Below are 20,409 nucleotides of genomic sequence, written 5' to 3'. Positions count from 1 at the left end.
CAGTGACGCCCTTTATAACAACAATTATGAGCAATTAATATAAAAGTACAAGCCAAATTAATTCTATTCTAGTTACCACTAGTTTTTTTTGCACCGTGTGTCGATTAACATTTTTTAAAAAAAATTAACATGCAAGCTTTTTAAATATTTTTTAAAAAAATAAAATAAATTAAAAAATTTATATAAATATTTAATTAAATAAATTAAAATTATTTATATCAATAAATATATAAAAAATATTAACAAGTCTATTTGACTAGCCCAATTACAAGTCAAATATATTTTTTTCTAATACAAGATAATTAATGTGTAAATTAATAACATTAAAAAATATAACCTTAAATTGAAAAGTTGATATTTATATATAATAAAATAAAATAAAAAATATATCTGTTAATAAAAACATGTGAGATCTCAAACTAATTTTTAACACATTATTAAAAAAACAATATTGTTATTGCTACAGTTAAATATTATTTCATTAGTCTTTGTATAATAATTTTTCAAATAAAACAAAAATGTCAAGAAAAAAAACATAAATTGCAAAAAAATAAAGATAAAAATAAAAGAAATGGAATGGATAAATAAAATGTAAAGTAATAAATACTCAAAGTATAAAAAATAAAAAATAATATGTTTTTAAAAGAAAAAAATACAACAAAAAATTAGGTAATGTAGACTAGAATGTACAGAAAAATTTAAATTGTGTCATTTTTACAAATTGGGTTATAAAAACACCAAAAATTACAAATATGTCAGTACTATTAAAAAAATTCAATTATGTCATTTCTACAATGAAAGTGAGTTTCTTTTTAGTATTTGTACGAGATGACATACCCGCGCGCTGCCGCGGGTTTATAAAACAAATGCATTTGATAGTGTTATAATTGTGAACCAGCGCTAGATAAGTAATAGAAATTAAAGGTATGATGGAGCAAATATTTCATGACGAAAAAAAAGTTGTGTCGGCGATCCAAAACTTATAGACTGAACAAAATGATTTATTGCAATTTACAGTGTTTTGTGATGAAAGATAAAGTGCTTTCGCCACATGATTTAGCTTTTAAGTTAGTAAAAAGGAAAAAAAATTATAAAGCTAAATTCTCTACCAACTTAATATTAAAAAAAACCCAACAAAGATATTTTTGGAAGGAAAAAAACCCATGAGAAAAAACGGTGTAGCAATTGATAATGTTTTGTGAGGAAAACTATAACACTTTTCCCAATAAAATAAAACATTTAGAGAAATATTGTAACAATCTACAGTGTTTTGTGAGAAAAACTACAACACTTTCCTCATATAATCTAGTTTTATTGTAATTATAATTCTTAACCAACTCAATATTAAAAAAAAAATCGACAAAGATAATTTTGGAAAAAATCATAAAAAAATAACATGGGAAAACACTGTAACAATTCACAGTGTTTTAAAGAAGAAAAATTACAAAGTGAAATTCTTAATCAGCTCAATATTAAAAAAAAATCAATAGAAACAATTTTATAAAAAAAAATAACAAAACAAACACAAAAAAAATCATGTTGGAAACACTGTAGCAATTTCACAGTGTTTTGTGATGAAAGCTACAATGCTTCCCCACATGATTTAGCCTTATTTGTAATGACTTGTAATTGTAATTCACAAACAACTCAATATCAAAAAAAATAATTAAAAAAGATAATTTAAAAAAAATTATAAAAAAACCATATGGAAAAAACACTGTAGCAATGGACAGTAATTTTCAAAAAAAGTTATAGTGTTTTCCTCACATATTGTAACTGTAATTTTTAACCAGCTCAATATTAAAAAATAAAATAAAATAAAGATAATTTTGGAGGAAAAAAAAACCATGCGGAGAAACACTGTAGCAATTAAAAATGTTTTAAAGGAAAAAATTACAAAATCAAATTCTCAATCAGCTCAATATTAAAAAAAATCGACAAATATAATTTTGAAAAATAAAGAAATAAAATAGAAAAACTAAGTGAAAAAATATCGCAGTAATCCACAGTATTTTTTTTAAAAAAAAATTACAAAACTAAAATTTTAACCAGGTTAATATTTAAAAGGTAAAATCAATAAAAATAATTTTGGAAAAAAAAAAGAAAAAATAAGAAAGTTGAAAAAAAATAATTTTACAAAAAAACAGAAAAAAAAACGAAAAAAAGAAGAGAAAAATCACTGTGGATTACTGTTGTAATCCACAGTGTTTTGTGTGTGGGGGAACAGTAAATCCCCCACACGGTTTAGTTATATGTATAATATAATAATTAGGTAGTTATATGTATATAAAAAAATTTAAATTGTGTCATTTTCACAAAGTGGGTTCTAAAAACACCAAAAATTACAAATATGTCAGTACTATTAAAAAAAATTCAATTATGTCATTTCTATAGTGAAAGTGAGTTTCTTTTTAGTATTTGTATAATAATTAGGTAGTGTAGACTAGAATGTACAAAAAAATAGTTTGATTTATTACATCAATAATCATTGCAATTTTGGTTTTAAAAAATATAAAAATCAAATTTTAATTATGTTTAGCGTGTTATAAATTGAAGGGTAAATTATTAATGAAAAGGGAGAAAAAAATTTAAAATATTAGTAATGATTAGAGAAAAACAATAAAAATTTATTTTCATTTGTATTTTAGAGAAATAATAAGAGTAAATTGAAAGAATCGAGGGATTAAATATCACCTTGCAGGGAGGCTGAAATTTACCCTCACTTTTGCCCCTCACGGGATAATTTTTACAATCCCTTGAAAGGTCCCTCTTTCTTTTTTTCTTAATTACCTTTAAAGAAATGCTATAGTATCATTTGATTTTATAATTTTATTAAGAATGAGGTTTTAATTAAAAAAAAATAATAAATAAATAATACTCAAATAAACTTCTATATTATTATAAGTTTTTTGAGCAACTTAAAAGATCTGGATATAAGTTAATGTAGCATGCAGATGATTTTTCAAAATTCTATATCTTATCAAAAAAATTACATATACTTTTAAATTAAAGTCTATGTTTGCAATTGATTTAAGAAGAAAAATTATAATAAATCCATGTCAAGTAATAATTGTGATTCAAAGCAATTAGTTGAAAACATTTTCTGCCCTTTTTATATATTTTCAAATTAATATAAATATTTTTATTTTTATTCATACACGTGATCAGATGAATTTAATATGCGTGTTTAATGTTTTTTAAGAGTATTAAATATTTTTCAGCATTAAAACATGAACATTGCCCGGTCGTAAAATGTGCCAGTCAAGATACACGACAAGGAAAGGCGACGATGTTAGAAAAGTCAAGCATCCATCGCAGAGAGTCAGAGACTTGGTGTCTGGCCTTAAAGAAACCACGTAGGCCTTAAAGACACATGTGGAAGCGGTCTCAGCTATGGCTTTTAATTAAAATTATAATTATAATTAAAGCTTATAATGCAAGTTCTTCATATTTTTCTTGTTTTTTCAACTTAATATCAATATTTTTAATTTTTATCTATACACATGGTAAGATCAATCTAATATGTGTTTTTTAAATAAATATTAAAAATTGTGATTACTTTTATGATAAATAAATAAATAAATAAATGGCTGGGTGTTCATTGCGTGGCGCTCTTTTCAACGTAATAAATGGAAGAATGCCTGCCAGATAAGATCCGTAAATGCTTGCATTGAAACTTCCCGAGGAAAGAAAGTTTTTATATTAGATTCTTGTCCTTTGGCCTCGAAGACACCACGTAGTATTTGCGATGGCTTTGAATTTTAAAAGAAAGTTTTATTTTCCGAGGCAGTTCCATTGGACGGCCTAGATTAGCTGTGTGAAGGATTAGACTATTCCCTTTTTTTAAAAACACCGTTATCTTGACACGGTCTGCTGGATGCTGCGGTTTGTTTTTTTATAAAAGATATAACGTTGAAGTGATGGGAATGTATTTAAAAAAATAACAGTAATTTAGTTTTATTTTAATTAGATGATAAAAGCAAAGGTAATAACAGTATTTGATTTTTAAAAAAAAATTACAGTGCCTTGAAAAAAAAATAGTAGCATGAAATTGGATAAAAAAAATTGTATCGAGTCAATAAATATTGAAAAACATAACAGGAAAAAAATTAATTCTACAAAAAATAATAATTAAAATAATAAGGATTAAAATCAAAATAAAAAATAATTTTTCTATTAAAAAATTAAATTAAAAAAATAACTCAAATATAAAAAAAAATAACACATCATAAACTTGGGTTGAAAAATGAGATTAAAAATCAATAAAACTTGTATAAAAAAGTTAATAAAAGAAATAAAAATATATGAAAAATTAACATTAATGAATAAAATAAATAAAACTTATATATAAAAAATTAAAGTAATAATTGTGATTGATTTAATACTCTATCAATTAAGTCCACTTGTTATTTGAATGAAAAGCAAAATAATAATAATAATAATAATAATTTATTACTGTAATCCAAGACAAAATATGTCTGAATTTTATGCACAGGCCACAACCACATATATCCCTGTATTCTTATTTTCAAATTTAAAAAAAAAACAGGGGAAAAAAGTGTGGATTATTATTAATTTTAATTTCCATACATTAGTACTGTCCTTTTCAATTCTTTTTATTCTAAATAGAAGCAATATTTCATTTTATTCCAGTTCAAGATTCGTGTAGATTAATGCAGCCGTCGACTCTTCATGGGCCGACTGATAGGCCTAGTTAATCTGCAGAAGCAATGGCTCTCGGGGATGCTTTAGCCATTGGACCTCATCACCGAGAGCCCGTTCGCCTTGCGTTATCGAACAAGATTACATGAGTCAAGGCCTGAGCCCGGCAGAGACAACCCAGCCCATTCAAATAATGGGCAATAACATCAGTGGCTGACTGCCTTGGGCCTGTTTGGGAACAAACCGCATTCCATTCAATTTTAAATTCTTTTATTAAAAAATATTTTTTTAAATTATTTTGATGTGCTAATATCAAAAATAATTTTTAAAAATTAAAAAAATATTATTTTAATATATTTTGAAGTGAAAAATATTTTAAACTGTAACCATTACCACAATTTCCAAACAAGACTGTAATTTTAATTGGTTCCTATTTAGAGTAGGATTTAATCAAATTTTAATTTTTTAAATTAATTCTTTAATATATTTAAATAATTTTAATATACAATTATTAAAAATAATTTTAATTTCTCAATCTAAAATCTAAAATCGATCTTATATTTTCAAAAAAACCCTTTAATAACACGGTATATTAATTTAATAAAAAATATTTTATAAAATATTTTATTTTTAATATTAATATATTAAAACTATAAAAATATATCAATAAATATTCATTCAATAAAAAATAATATAAAAATACAACTTCTTAAAAAAGAGCACAAGTAAACACTTCCGTATTCAACAGTGCCAAACAACTTGTATCTACCAGGAAAAAAACCCGCAGACACTGACACATGATAAAGACATGAAGCGGCTACTTTGCCCTTTCAGTTCATGGACTTTCCCTTTGTAACTTGTGCTTCATTGCTGGGCACATCTTTTACAAGAGGGTTGCGCAACCTAGGAGGCAGAACCCATTTTCTGGGCAGGCAACTTGCCAATCTAGTGGCTTTGGCTTATAATTTGCCACCATGCTGTGTTCTCTACTGGCTACCTTTTGTTCCTTCCGAGCCGACACTAATCTGGGATCACTGGTTCTGTGACGGTCTAGCAAGAACTGGGTAATTATTTCTGCCATGGAGGTGTGGTCAGCAGCTCTCGAAGGAGAAATGACAGGCAACGAAGGAGACAAGCACCCGCAAAGACATAAAGACGGGTTAGTAGGTGTATGTCACAACTCCATTTCTTTCTATTTTCTTCTTTCCCAATCAATATTTTCAATCTCAATCCACAATTCCAGCAAATTTATTTATTCTCCATAATTCCCTCCATTAAGATAAGAAAAAGAAAGGAATTCAGAACCATTACAGCTTCCTTATGGCTTCCCAAATAGAGATACGAATCACAAGGTGCAAAACATCGCGATGAACACACGAGTTTTTTTTTTTTTGAGCTGAGAAATGGGAAACGTCAACAGTAAAATAGTATACTAGCCTCAATGTATTTTGATTTTTAGGCCCTTTGAATCAATTCAAGTAAAATATATCATATTCACATGTCTATATCACACAGGAAGTTCACTCAACAACCTCCCCAAGGAATTAAATTAACACGGGCCGATAGAAAAGACAAAGGAAAAAGGCAACAGCGATGGATGATGGACCTCACCCCCCTGTCAAAAATCTCTCTGTGGATCGAAATTTTTTTTATTGGAAAAGAAAAGGTTATCTGGTCACCGACAAAATTGTAGCAGAAGGGAGGGAGCTAAGCTACCCACAGCTCAGATGCAGCTTTTCTCGCTTTCTTTTCACCCCTGCTAATAAAACTAGGTTATCTATCTACAGCAACCAAAGCAGGCACGTGACCTCTGCATGTTTACCTGCTCTTCTATTATGGTGGGTGGCGTTCAAGCTTCTAACGGGTACACATTTATGGGAAAGAAAAGGATGTGGTCATCATTTGTTTTTGGGTGGTAAATCACATGATTGTTGATTCAATAAAGAGAAAAAAAACTTGTGTGAAAGTGGGAGTATGGTGCAGCATCATTTCAACCATGGAGGCTCTAGCTGGTGGAAATTACCAAAGGCCATGAAGGTTTTTCCATGCCAAATGTAGTCGGCTGAGGCAGGTGGGATAATGGGTGGGTGAGCAGTATTCGAGTTTATCCAAAAAACTGAATCTAACCGAGGTCAAAATGAGCAATTTCAATTATGCTGGAATTAAATTTGGATAACAAGAAAAGGATTTTTCAGAATTGCCACAGGAACCCATTTATAACACAGTTCATGTTGGAGGGCTAGAGAATTGATAAAGCGATCGACTTGGAAGACAAATTTGGGGCTTTGTTCCATCTTTTACTTTTTAACACAGCAAGGTTCTGGCAGGCTGTGGGGGAAGAAAAACAGGAGGAAGGGAGAGAAGGAGGGGGAATCCTCGACAACAGAGGAGCCTTCAAGGGGCATGTGAGTAAATGCGCTAGGAATAGACATGGTGCTTGTGATATTAATAATGGGGGAAATGAAAAGCATCTCTCACATTGAAAGAGAAAGAGAGAGAGAGAGAGAGAGAGAGAGAGAGAGAGAGGATCGCCACAATCCAAAGCCAAAAATAAGGTACTAGCAACAACTGCAACAACACGAAACAGCAGCAGCAGCAGCACATCAGAAAAACAGCATCATCTCATTTATCTCTTTGCTTTGCCTTTTCAGCCCAACCCCCACCAATTCTCATTGATCTCACCCTCTCTCGCGCCCGCGCACACACCCTTCTCTCTCTCTCTCTCTCTCACTGCGAGGGAAGAAAAGGAAGAAAAAACTCGCAAGGACCCTTTCACTGTCTCTCTATACAGAAGCTAAAGAAACACAAGTCATCCAAATAAGAAAGAAGAGACATGGAAACTCCACGCACCCCATACTCAAAAACAATGAAGAGTCCACACCACCCAACTCTCTCTCTCTCTTTCTTCAATGGCCCAGCTGGACCAAAATTTATGTTTAGAAGAAAAACAAAAAAGAAAAGAGAAGATATCATAGGAGGATTAGTAGTGGTAGTAGTAGATGTCTTCAAATGTTGTCCTCCAACCAAACCCACCTTACCTCACAAACCCATTATTCAGTATGCCTGAAATACCCTTCTGCAACCCCCCAAAAAAATCCAATCTTCATCACTGTCTCAAGTCTCAACTCTCTAAAGAAAACATTTTTCTCACCGAATTATGTGGGCTTCTTTGGGTTTTCTTTGTCTTGGTCAGAGTTTCACAGAGAGAACAGGAAAGCAAGAACCTTCCCATCTCTCTCTCTCATCTTTCTTTATCACCCTCCTCGATCTCATCTTGTCCATCACTCTCTCTTTCTTTCTTCTCATTATAATTCTCTCTTAGCCTTCTTCCTACCTATATTGCCTCTCCCTTGCCCTTCTTTCTCCTTCCCATTCCTCTCCTCCTGTCCATAAAACACACAAAGCTCTTTGTTTTCAGTTTCGGGCACTAGTTTTTTTTCCTATCACACCATGAAGAAGATGAAAGGGGTTGCTGCTGCTGCGGACTCTCCTCCTCCTTCATATGCTACCATGTATGAAGATCCAAGGATCATGTTCAAGCATCAGAGTCTTATGCAGGACTACGAGGAATTATACAAGGTAATAGCTTTTCTGGGGTTTCAAAGATTTCTTATTTCTTTGTGGGTTTCTAGATCTGGTGTTTTGTTAGATCTCCTTTGTTGGGCTTTGCTCATATGCTTTTTGGGTTTCTGGGGAAAACAAGAATACCAAGAGACAGGAACTTACTTCGTTGATTCTTTGATTTGTTCCAGTGTTTATGTGAAATTTGTCTTACCTAAGCTAGAAATTGGGGAGTCTTAAAACCTTCTCTTTCCTTTGGTTTATACTCTCTGTTTGGCTATAGAGGATAAGTAGGCAGCTCAATGAAGCCAAATACTTGTTTAAGGCCTCCCTGAGGGTGGATTTGTGGCATTTTGGGATCTTTTCATGATCTCGAATGCTTCTAGCCATTTATCAGCTTCCATACAGATCAGTTGACTTATTATGCGGCAACTGTTCTGAGTTTAATTCATGAATTCTTGGTGTCTCTGGTTTTATCTCTTTTCTTTGCTTGTATGCGTTTTGGCTTTCACACTGATAATTTGTGTGGTTTATTGGAACATGCTTTTACCCCAGTTTATGTCTGGCAGGATAATTCCCATCTTACGGGTTCCTTACCTTTCCTTTTGATGTTGAATAGAAAAACCTTTTTGGATCCCTTTGTTTCTCTTTTAGTTACTTCATGTTGAAACCTAAGGGTTTCAACATAGAACTGTTAATGATAGATGGATTCATACTTTTAAGCATTTCTCAGGAAACAGAAGCGAAGAAAAGGAAATTGCAGATGATGAGACAGAAAAAATTAACCTTAATGGCTGAAATCAGGTATAGTACACACTATCGTGCCTTTAAATGCTTTAGATTTGTATAGACTTGTAATCAGATTTTAAAGTTGAAATTTGGGTCGTGTTTATCTTGTGAACTGTAGGTTTTTGAGACGACGATACAAATACTTGACACAAAACAAGCCTAAGAAAGCCCCTATGGAGCGAAGTTTTGTGCAACCACAGAACTTAGTAACTGCTAGTAAAAATTTAAAGAAGGAAAAGAGCTATAGTGGAAATAATGCTGCTCTGAGACCACCAGTTCCTCGTTTTGATTTAAACCAGAAGGGAAAGCTTTACATTGAAAGGGAAGCCACTTTGCGAAATTCCACTCCAATTTTTGACTTAAACCAGAAGCAAATGACTCACATTGGAAAGGAGGCTGCTATGCGAAAGACAGCACCAATCCCTGACCTGAACCAGAAGGAAAGGATTTACAGAGGAAAGGAAGCCGCAGTTCGAAATAATACTCCAATTTTTGACTTGAATGAAATCTCGGTATTTGTTTAGCAAATGTCATCAACTACAGTGCTTTGAAACCGTGCATTTCCTTTCTGTCTTGGGCTAATGGCGTAATTTAACTTCATTGCAGAGGGAGGATGAAAGGTTAATGGTGACATGTTGAGAACAGAGGAGCTAAAGATTAGTTCAATGAGAGGTGGTAGTGCTGAGCTACAAAATGATATGAAGTTATCAGCTTGTAGGAATGTCGGGAATGGACCAAGCTGGGCAGGGAAGAGGAAGATTATATGGCAGGATCAGGTAGCGTTGAGGGTTTGAGTCCATTCTTATTATTGCAGTTGTAGGTACCTATATTTTTGCTAGTCTGAAAAGTATCCCTTGCCTCAACTTGTAATGGTTAATTCTCGTTTTCCTGGTTCTCGTTGTAAAGAAAAAAAATAGCCCCATATATTATAATTATAGAAGAAATGAAGAAATTGGTGTCAATTGCACAGAAATCAAAACTTGTGCTCATTCAAAGTCCCTTAATTAGATTTAATAAAAGCATTTCTCTCAGTTGCTCTCAAGGAAAACTAGCAGTCTGTTTGGAATCTTGCATAAAGTTGCTTTTAGTTTTGGTTGCTTGACTTGAGGTTCCCAATTTTTGTTTCTTTGCCTCTTGTATTTGGTTGTGGAACAGGCTTGTACAATTTCATCGTTTTAGTCTTTCTTGGCCGGCAGCGGCATCCATATTTAAATGAAGAAACGTGGACTTGTAATCATGGTGTCTGCAACAGCCAATAGTTTGAAATAGGACAAGATATGGTAGGCCTGTAATCTGCTAGAGTAGATGTTACCTTTCACCTACGTTATCTGGCCTGTTGGCCAGGAAGGGAAATGCCTTCAGAGATGGAATTGATGGGGCCTGCTCTGTTGTTTGATTTGGGAAGTTCTTTGGGGGTTAGACTGAAGACCAACGCGACAAGTCATGCAAAATGATAATGGGGTGGAGAATGGAGATGGAGAGAGCAAGCAATACGCTTATCATTGTCGCTTTCGGTGGAAGAACAATGGCCATTGAACATGTCAAAGTTTTTATGTAGTGGCGAACTTATCGCGTGAGCCCTTTCAACTATTCTGCGGTGTTTGATGTTTTTTTTTTTGGCTTTTTCTTGTAGAAGATGATAACATAAAAGGTATAATTAGCGAACGTAAAATAAAATGGCATTAGATCATTACCCGCATTAAGTTGGGAGTTGGATTTTTTTTTTTTAAAAAAAAGTTATTTAAAAATTTTTTTAATAGAAAAAAAATAAATTATATATAGTTGACTTTATATGATTTGATTGACTTTGCGGGTTTAAAAATAATCCGGATGACTAGTAAAAATATAAATTGTTTATTTTTTTTCAAGATAACATCTTTTTTAATATTAAGATAATAATATATTAGATTAACTTGGGTCACCTTATTAGACTCGTGATTCGAGTCATAAAACCGAGATAACTTCATGAAAAAAAATCAAAACAAATTATAAAATTCAATTTCCTATCAGTCTAATGTTGAAGGATGAGACTAAAAAAAATCAATTAAAAAAAATATAAAAAACAAATAAAGTCAATCCGTCAGGCCCATGACCTGGTTTATGAGACTAAGATAACCCTATAAAAAGTAAATCAAAATAAATGTTGGACATAATGTTGAACAATGAAATTTATATAAAAAAAAATTAGTCAATTGAGTTATCTTATCAAATCCACAACTCAGGTCATGAGATGGAGACAACCCAATAAAAAACAAATCTAATGTTGAATGACATGAGACTGAAATAACCATTTAAAAAAAAAAATGACTTGATTTAGCAGGGGTTAAAATACCAAAACCTGTGACCCTAATCATTATACCAAGATATTCCCATAGAAAATAAATCAAAACAGATTATAAAGCTCAATTTTAAAAAAGATTTCAATTAAAAAAATATAAAAAACAACCTAAGTCAACTTGGGTTAAATTGTTAAACATCATTCCATGTCATGATATTAGAATAACTTAATAGAAAGCAAATAAAACAAATCATGGAGTCTAATTTCTAATTAATCAAATATTAAAGGATGAAATTGAAAAAAAAAGTTAAATAAGAAAAAAAAACCTAGCCAACCGGGTTAATTCGCTACACCTGCGATCCGTGTCATGAGCATAGTTATTAAATCCATCCCAAGAGTTGACATGGACAAGGGGTTAGGTCACATGAGTTGACCCGGAAAAATTAAAAAAAAATATTTAAGAACCAATTCACATGGATGTAGACTATATATGTTTCAAATAATAAAGTTTAAGAGATTGTTTGAAAGTGTTTTTTTTATCTCATATTAAAAAGATATTATTTTATTTTTTTAAATTAAAGTTTTTAAACCAAGTTTTTTTTATTTCACATTAAAAAGACACAACTTTCTTCTTATGAACATAGAATATATATACTAATGGACTTTCAATCTCATATTGAAATTTAGTATTTATATAATGAACTTTAATATAAACTAGTAACTAATAAAGAAAAAATGATATGCTCGCACTCATAAGATTGAGTCAAACAATATCTATTTTTTATCTTTAATAATAATTTATTTTTATTCTTAAAATAAAACCAATATGCTTTGTACATTTTTAAGCTTGCTAGGCAAAAAAAAAAATATTTTATCTTGTCATACATTAATTTTTTTGGCTTGCTAGGCGAAAAAATTACTTTATCTAGTCTTGCTTTTTGCAAATTATTTTATTTATTTTGGGAAACAATCACTCAAAAAAATTTATCCCACCTCTTCACTCTTAACCATAGGTATTTGAAAATTAATTTTTTTATTTATTTCAAAATAAAACATGCACATCCCTGAGCTAACTACAACATCTGTTTTTTTTTTTTCTTCAGACCTGGTTAGGACCTGGATCTCACAATTCTCGGGTCAACCCGTTAGGTTTTTAATAACTATGGTTATGAAAGTGAAAAAACCTAATAAAATACAAATTTAATATTCAAGAACTAAATTGAAAAAATAAAAACATTGATCGATAAAAATCAAAGAAAAAAAAGTTCTTTTATAGGCCCGCACCAAATTAGAAAGAAAATATGCTACAATACTTTTCCCCACATGTATGTTTAGTGTATTGTTAGTAATTAATTAATTAATTAATGTGAAAGCGCAACAGCAAAACAGGATTTCAATGAAGCGTCAAGGCAATCTGTGAGACATTGGCTGTATCATACAAATTAAAGGCATAATATGCAACAAAAACAAAATATGCTGGAGAAGCCATGCTTGGCCTAGACAGAACTCTTTGAATAGGTACTGGCAGAATTCTCATTGGCAGTGAAAAGCAAAAAAAAGAAAGAAAGTGGGGGGCAAAATGATCAGAGTTGAAGGAGCAAAATGTTTCAGCTTGTATAAATTCTGTCAATCCTCTGCAAGTTGTTTTTGTTTTCCCTTGCCTGCGCACTTACTGGATGGAGAGCAAGTTTCCTGGAAAAGTAAAAGGTTGCATTGACAATGTCAAATCTTGTGAAGAGCTATTGGTCATGCAAACGGAGGAGGGAAAAAAAGCAACCTGATTTTTAAACAGCCAAGCAATTCATAGATGAGTTGTAGCAGCAAAAAGAGTTAAAAAATGTTGTTTATAATATCTGGAAATATAAGATGAAAAGGAGTGAAAGGAGCTTATCTGTACATGCATTGTTATAAGATTAGATGCAAGAAAAATGAATGAAGACCAATGGGCAGCACTGCGATGCTAACAAAAAGGCTAATTTTTAAATGCGCCGTGCTGTTCAGTTTTTACTTGGAAAAACATCTAAAAATTACTCGAGAGAGCATGCTGCCGGGATTCAATTTTGTAATGGAGCTAGTCTGATTTAGTGCAGACAATGGACATGAGAATAATAAGTGAACCGCCATGAACTTAGGCATATTTTCTAGCAACTTTATGCAGTATTGATATTGCTGGTTCAGTGTTTACCGAGAGAAGGCATTAGATAAGGCAGTCCTTTAATTTTAACAAACTTCTCCAGTTTTAGGCATTAAAAATAAACTTCTAACAGCTTAATCATGCAATGAACTGATACATATTTAATTTTCAATACACAAAAAATCCAAAAGGGTAAATAAAACTAACCACAACAAGTCAAAGTTCTCATCTTGTATCTCACACCAAATTTTCTCAGCAACCAAACAGAATTTCCCCCTTTTAATCTCAAAACTACAAAAAATTGAAACTTTTAGAAAGAGATCTGACCTTTCCAGAGATATTCGGACAGCAATCCTCGGTTTTCTTGTGCTTGGCAATCTCATCAAATAAGTAAACCTTCGGAGGAGCCATATCTTTCACAAATACTGATCACAAAAAACATTCAAAACCCTTCAGATTTACACTCAAAAGAATGATTTATATAAATAAATAAAAATGACCCCTTATTATTCATGAAAAACCATCGCTAATGTGCTTAAGTTATTGAAACGAATAGTTATGATTCAAATTATGCCAATCTTGAGCCTAATTGAATATGCAAAGAAACACGATTTCATAAAAAATGACAGAATTGGGAGTTGGCATCGAACAGTGGAGAGGTCGGCCATGATCTAGCCCTCCATGAAAATCTGAAAAAAACGAAATATGAACTCGAGTAACACTAACACTATGTAGAGGAGGAGATAAAAGATTGGAAGTGAGAGGAAGCCAAAGCTCTGCAAAGTATAGGGGCTGTCAAAGGGGACGAACAATCCAGGGAAACCAAGAACCTAACCCTGGTTCTCAGAAGCAAACAATTAAAATTAAAAAAGATGGCAACAAAAAAAACAAACCATGCACCATATCTAACAGGGAATCGAAAAAGACCATAAAAGAAAGAGGGTTTCAAAGGATCCACCTTTTTCTTTCCTGTTTTTTTCACAGCCTCCGCCCTATCCTAAAAGCGCCACCTTCAGTAACAATCTTCACCTTGACCGACGCGATGGCAAGGAGCTCCCTCTGCGGCTTCCTCTTCTCCAACGTCGCCTCTCTCACGTGTGGAGTGAAAGAATGTAACTCCTGGAAGAAGTCAAAAGGTCAAAAGAGAAATATGGTTGCCACGCAGCCACGTCGCCCAACAAAAGAGAGAAAAAATAGGATTGTTGTTCTCAACTGTTGAAAAAACTTGAAATTAAAGCAAAAAACCAAAAACGACCTCCAAAGCAGAGCTCAGCATTCTAATGATCAACGGCAAAACCGACATTACGCTTAAAAAGTTTGTGTCCACGAATTTTTTTTTTTTTTTCCTGACGGTGATACAGTTTTCCTTGAATTCCCAGATAACCCACCACAAATTTATGAGGCCCCCCATCTTTGTTTGCTTCTTCATTAGGAGCCCATTAGTCAACTACAACTGTTAGATTAGAATCATCAGCCTTTGCAAATATTGCCGAGAGAAAATGCCAAGTCGTTGTGAGATCTGCTGCGAGATCATCATCGCCATCTTGCTCCCTCCTCTCGGTGTTTGCTTCAGGCATGGCTGCTGCAGTGTACGCCTCTCCCCTTTTCTTCTTCTTCTTTTTAGAGATCTGAAAATTTGGATATACTTGATGGATAACTTTAATGGGTTCTTATCAATACTTTTTTTTTTCAGGTGGAATTTTGGATTTGCTTGTTACTCACTATTTTAGGCTACGTTCCTGGAATAATTTATGCTCTCTATGCAATTGTGTTTATCGACCGGGATGAGTATTTTGATGAAGGCAGGCGTCCTCTTTATGCCCCGGCGTATCAGTGAATTACCATACCAGTCCCTTTGGTCTTCTCGAACTCCATTTCATCTATGAGATTTGTGTCTTGTGTTTAAACAACGTCAAAATCAACGGAATTACTGCTTAATTGTGGTTTGATAATTATACTTTTGCTGGTATTTTCACCTCTTTTCAGCTACAAATGGATGAGACGACGTTCTGAATCTTACTCAATTGCATCTTAATTTCTATTACCTCTCTTGCAAAATAATGGACTAGGTTGTGGCAGGCTCTTGTGGTTTGCTATTTTCTTATTTGCAATTGGATTTATTGAGTCAGACTTCGAACTAGTTTGTTCGAAATTCTACCCGCACATTACTTCTCCCATGTTTATGGATTTTTGTTCAGCTTTACAGACATAAATCGTTGCAAAGAATGTGCTGCCTCAATTGGGAGCCGTGGGAAAATTATGTTGTTGAGCCTTCTTAAAAGTACCGCATTGCTGCAACCATAGTATAAGTATATATGCCTATCGAATGATCTGCATAATCATGTAGTAGGCGTTCAGAGCATATCATCTTGGCATGGAGCAAAATTTATTGAATGATCTACAAGATCACCTTGAATGCTTGCCTAAGAAAGTGGTTTCGATTTCTGTTAATGAAATAAACTTCAGCTTGCTGTTATCCTGTTTTTGTAAGTGGTCAATGCAGGAGAGGTATTTGCCAATTCTTCCCTCCCAGGTTTCCTAGTAGTAGTTGATACTGATTTCTGGCTTGCTGTGGCAGCCTTGTACCTATTCTCTCATTATTCATGCTTTCCCATAACCGTGTGTTATGTTGCTGAATAACAGTAACAAACGAGTAGGTTTTGCTTATGGTATTTGCTTGCGAGGAAGATTGTTTTTCCCAAATTTGTGATGAAATAATCGTATGATTTGAGATACCTTCGGAACATTTTCTTGGTAATATGGACAAAGTTAGGTTTGGAAAGCCTTTATGGAGGCCTGATGAAGGGGACATCGTGCCTGAGCTATGGTTTATATGTTCGTATGATCTAGATGATGGATGATAATCTAATCCGCGTGTTATTGGATTTTATTTAGGTTTATTTATTAGATTTAATTTAGTTATTAGTGGAATATATATGTTTTTTTGTTTTAATGTTGGATAGTTTTTGAAAATTTGCGTGTTCATCTTCTAGCACAGACCCAGCACCCCTAAACTCTAGACGTACTACTTTCTAAGCCAAACATCCACCATCCACCAGCTGCAACCAACACAGACTGGTCTGCTGCTATGAGAGCCATCGAAGGTCATCCACTAATCGCAGAGGACGTTGCCCTTGTGCAACCATTAGAGAGTAGATCCGGTTTCTCCAATAGCGCTACCACAAGAGTTCTTCAGCTAACTTCATCTTTTATAATGATATGAATGCGTCGTTATGTAGCATCTATGTTGAGCTTCCTATTTGGTAGATTTTTTTTTCTCATTATTTGTGTCAATAAATGAGAAAAAAATATAACGTTTTTATTAAATTCGTCTTGTTGTTGTTGAATAATTTTTTTCTAACGCAAAAAAATGAATGTGTAAGAATTATTAATGTGCTTTTTGACACCGAGTATAAATATAATTGTGAATCATAAGGCTGATACTTATATGTAATAAAATAAAATAAATATTATATTTATTAATAAAAACATGTAAGATCTTAAATTAATTTTTAACATAACGGGAAAATAAAAAATTATTACAATTGTTATAGTGGAAAAAAATTTACTTTTAGTTTTGTATAATATTTTTTTTAAAAAAGAGGAAAAATTACAAAAAAATGAAAAAAAAAATATAAATAGGCTAATTATAGAGTGATAAATAGGCCTAGTATAGAGTGATAAATATTCCAAGTGTAAGAATAAAACAATAATATTTTTTCAAAAAAAGTGTGAAGAAAAAAAAGGAAAAAATAAAAAATATTAAAAAAATAAAGATAAGAAAATAATGGTGATAAAGAGACCAAGTGTAAAGTGATAAATTTACCAAGCACAAAGAAAAAAAGAAAAAATTCTAAGAATTTTTTTTTCCTAAAAAATCCCAAAATATTACAAAATTTTCATTACCGGCTACAGTAAAAAAATGGATAAAACTGCAATCGTGCTATTTCAACAATGAAAGAGGGTTTCCTGTAAGGTAAGCACAAAGTCATACTATTACAATAGTAGTTCAACTTTACTTCAACTATACATAAACATACATACTTTTACTAGTACACAAAATAGTTTTTTTTTTTAGTGAAGTATGATGTAGGTGGAATCTAATTGGAAAATAATAATTAAAAATACACTAAAATTTTAATGCGCGAAATAAATTGTAAATATAAACTTTAAATTTATAATTTTATTATTTGAAAATAAATATATGGTGGTTGTTTTCTTAAGAGCTTTACAAGATCTTTAAATAGATCAAAAAATCCTTTATTTATTAGAAAACAACTAAAAATCCAAAAGCATAAAGAAAATAAAACAAAAATATGAAATAAAAAAAACTAAGAAAAATAATAAAATTAACCTAAACAGTAACTTCTAGGAGATTCAACAGTCCAATAAATGATAGAGTGATTTTTCACATTAAAATAACAAAAAGAATCACCTAAAAAAATTTGAGTTCGATTCAACTACCAGATCTCCATTATTATAGTTTTAAGATGCTAACTTAATTTGGTGTGACCATACTTTCTCTTGGGTCTAAACATATATTAATAGTTAATAAAAGTATTTATTGTACCATTTATTTAGTTTATTTGTGTCAAATCTCATCTAGTTATGTCAAATTCTCACCTAAATGCTCATAACCTTCATCTCCTATCAACTTGGTTACATCAAAACACTAGTGCATTGTTATGGGGTATTTTGTTTTTGAATTATTTTTTTATTTAGTTATACCATAATAAAAATAGATATTCATTTAAAATACAATAAATAAAATTACATAGAAAAAATATATTTTTTAATATAGCAAATGATAGGCTATCCTAATTTTTTTTTCTGATAGTACAATTGACTCTAAATAAAAAGTCCAAGCATACTAGGTCTGACATTTTCTTTTCTTTTCAACAAGTGTTCGATTCATTGTCTTTTTTAAATTTTTTAATATAGCAAATGACATATTCATTTGTGTAAACAACACATTGTTTTCTAGTGAAAAATCTGGGCATCTATGGTGGCAAGAAAATTAAGATCCATGTTTTAGGACTCTAAAAAGTTAATTTTCAACTGAAAATATCCAAAAAAAAATCCTAGAATATCAATAAAACCATTTCAAATTCTAAAAAAACCCTCTAATCACTCCAAAAATCCAACCAAATTAAAAACAAATATAGATCCCAATCTACTTTTTACAACAAGTTCAAATTGAAACATTTATTTCCATGACAAACCCATTAATACCATGATTATTGTTTTTATGACCGACTTACCATTGTCTTTCTTATCTATCTTTTCCTGATAATTTTCTTTTTTTTCTCTCAACATTCAAAGATGAAATCATAAGAAAATAAAGTTTAGGATTGAAATCTAAAATTCTAAAATAACAAGAACCACACATAAAAAGTGAAAACTTTAAGGCTCAAACTATAGTTTTCTATATTCTATGAACAATGAAAGCCAGAAAGGGTTGAGATTTTTAGTGTTAACTTGTCCTTGTTGTTATAATTTTTTAAAAAACTATAAATTTAAATTCTATTTTGTATTATTGATTTTTATAATAACTGGTTGGGATGTTTCTAGCCACTACCAATATTCTAGAGCACATAAATAAAAATAAATTATAAAATTTAAATTATTGAAACATGATATGATATGAGGGGATGGAATTAAAAAGAAAAAAAAACTAGCTGCCATAACTGTATAATTTTTCATGGAAAAAAATAACCTTTTCTTTTATTTATTTATAATATATAAATAAGTCTCAATGACTTTAATTTAAAATAGAAGGGACGATTATTTTTACTGTGATGTCCTATTTTATAGTGTTAAAGACAGCATAGCTATTTTCTTATGACTCGGATCAAATGACGACTTTTGGCTGTTTTGGATTCGTTTGTTTACACGGTTGCGGCTATGTTTTAATTAAATTACATTTTACAGCTGTTTAGTAATGAAAAAAATTGATTTACTGTGTATAAATCCCACATAATTTTTGCGGCTGAAACGTTAAAAATAAAAAACAGGAAAATTCTGCTTTCCATTCACTGTGCATGCTAATTGCACTGTTCAATAAACAGTACAATTTGCATGCACAATGTACACGGTGCACTGTTCAAGCGAACAGTGCAGGAGAATTTCATTGTTCAACTGAAAAATGCAATTCTCCTGCACTGTTAAAACTTTTTTTTTTTGTGTGTTAATTTTATTAATATTTTTAAAAAATCTAATTTAGAGTAAATTAAATTTATTTGCACTTTGATATGAACAATATTTTTTTATCGAAAAACTAGTATAGAGTGAATTAAATTCACTCGCATTGTAATATTAATTTTATACCTGATAATATTTTATTTAATTGTATTATTAAATAATTTAATGGAATAATAAAAAATATTTTATATTAAGTATTATTTATTTCATAATGTAATATGAGTAATTAATTTTACAATATTTAAATTTAAAACTATCAATATTAATATATATTTTTTAAAATTATTTTATAACCTCAATTTCAAAAGCATTCTTACCCAAACACATTAAATTATTTTTTTTCAATCTCAATTTAACCACAGTTTTAACCAAATATCTATTTTTTCAAACCAACTTTAATTAAAAATACTTTTTATAAAATAATATTTTTCAAATCACAACTACAATAACTACCGCAATACCAAACACACACAAATGAAGAAATTGCTAAACAAGCCTCCATTCAAACATGGCTATTATTATAACAATTTATATTATTTATAAATCTAGCCGTCTATCTAGAATTTTCCACGTGGCAGCGACGACTGATCTTTTGCATTGATGAGTGTCTTTTAAGAGGGTAGACATGTCCAGTACGCCTCTCCTGGCTCTACCAGCAAGTGACACCCGATCCCAGGGAATGAATTGCAACCGTCTATTTTCCACGTGGCTAACATAAAAAGCTATATCTTTCCAAACATCAAAATGACATTTTTATCCAGTTGTTCTCTTTATAAGACCCTGC

General features: G+C 31.3%; 2 protein-coding genes and 1 long non-coding RNA gene across 3 annotated transcripts; 2 read left to right on the top strand and 1 right to left on the bottom strand.

The window, feature by feature from the left end:
• The first annotated feature begins 7,140 nt into the window (after window positions 1-7,140).
• Window positions 7,141-9,991, top strand: LOC133674451 (uncharacterized). The gene is made up of 4 exons (XM_062095555.1): window positions 7,141-8,241; window positions 8,957-9,027; window positions 9,131-9,524; window positions 9,619-9,991. Exons 1-4 carry the CDS (start codon window positions 8,113-8,115, stop codon window positions 9,649-9,651), a joined length of 627 nt encoding a protein of 208 aa, XP_061951539.1. The 5' UTR covers window positions 7,141-8,112; the 3' UTR covers window positions 9,652-9,991.
• Window positions 9,992-12,657: 2,666 nt separating this feature from the next.
• LOC133674762 (uncharacterized) lies at window positions 12,658-14,602 on the bottom strand. Its single transcript, XR_009835264.1, has 3 exons — window positions 14,383-14,602; window positions 13,752-13,849; window positions 12,658-12,982 (listed from the first exon to the last, which is right to left on the bottom strand). It is a non-coding gene; the product is annotated as an uncharacterized LOC133674762 (long non-coding RNA).
• Window positions 14,603-14,759: 157 nt separating this feature from the next.
• LOC133674761 (UPF0057 membrane protein At4g30660-like) lies at window positions 14,760-15,468 on the top strand. Its single transcript, XM_062095984.1, has 2 exons — window positions 14,760-15,013; window positions 15,118-15,468. Exons 1-2 carry the CDS (start codon window positions 14,924-14,926, stop codon window positions 15,259-15,261), a joined length of 234 nt encoding a protein of 77 aa, XP_061951968.1. The 5' UTR covers window positions 14,760-14,923; the 3' UTR covers window positions 15,262-15,468.
• Window positions 15,469-20,409: the final 4,941 nt, after the last annotated feature.

Source organism: Populus nigra, chromosome 15 (assembly GCF_951802175.1).
Source record: "Populus nigra chromosome 15, ddPopNigr1.1, whole genome shotgun sequence".
In the NCBI taxonomy this organism is placed as follows: domain Eukaryota; kingdom Viridiplantae; phylum Streptophyta; class Magnoliopsida; order Malpighiales; family Salicaceae; genus Populus; species Populus nigra.
This window is presented reverse-complemented; position numbering and strand designations above follow the sequence as displayed.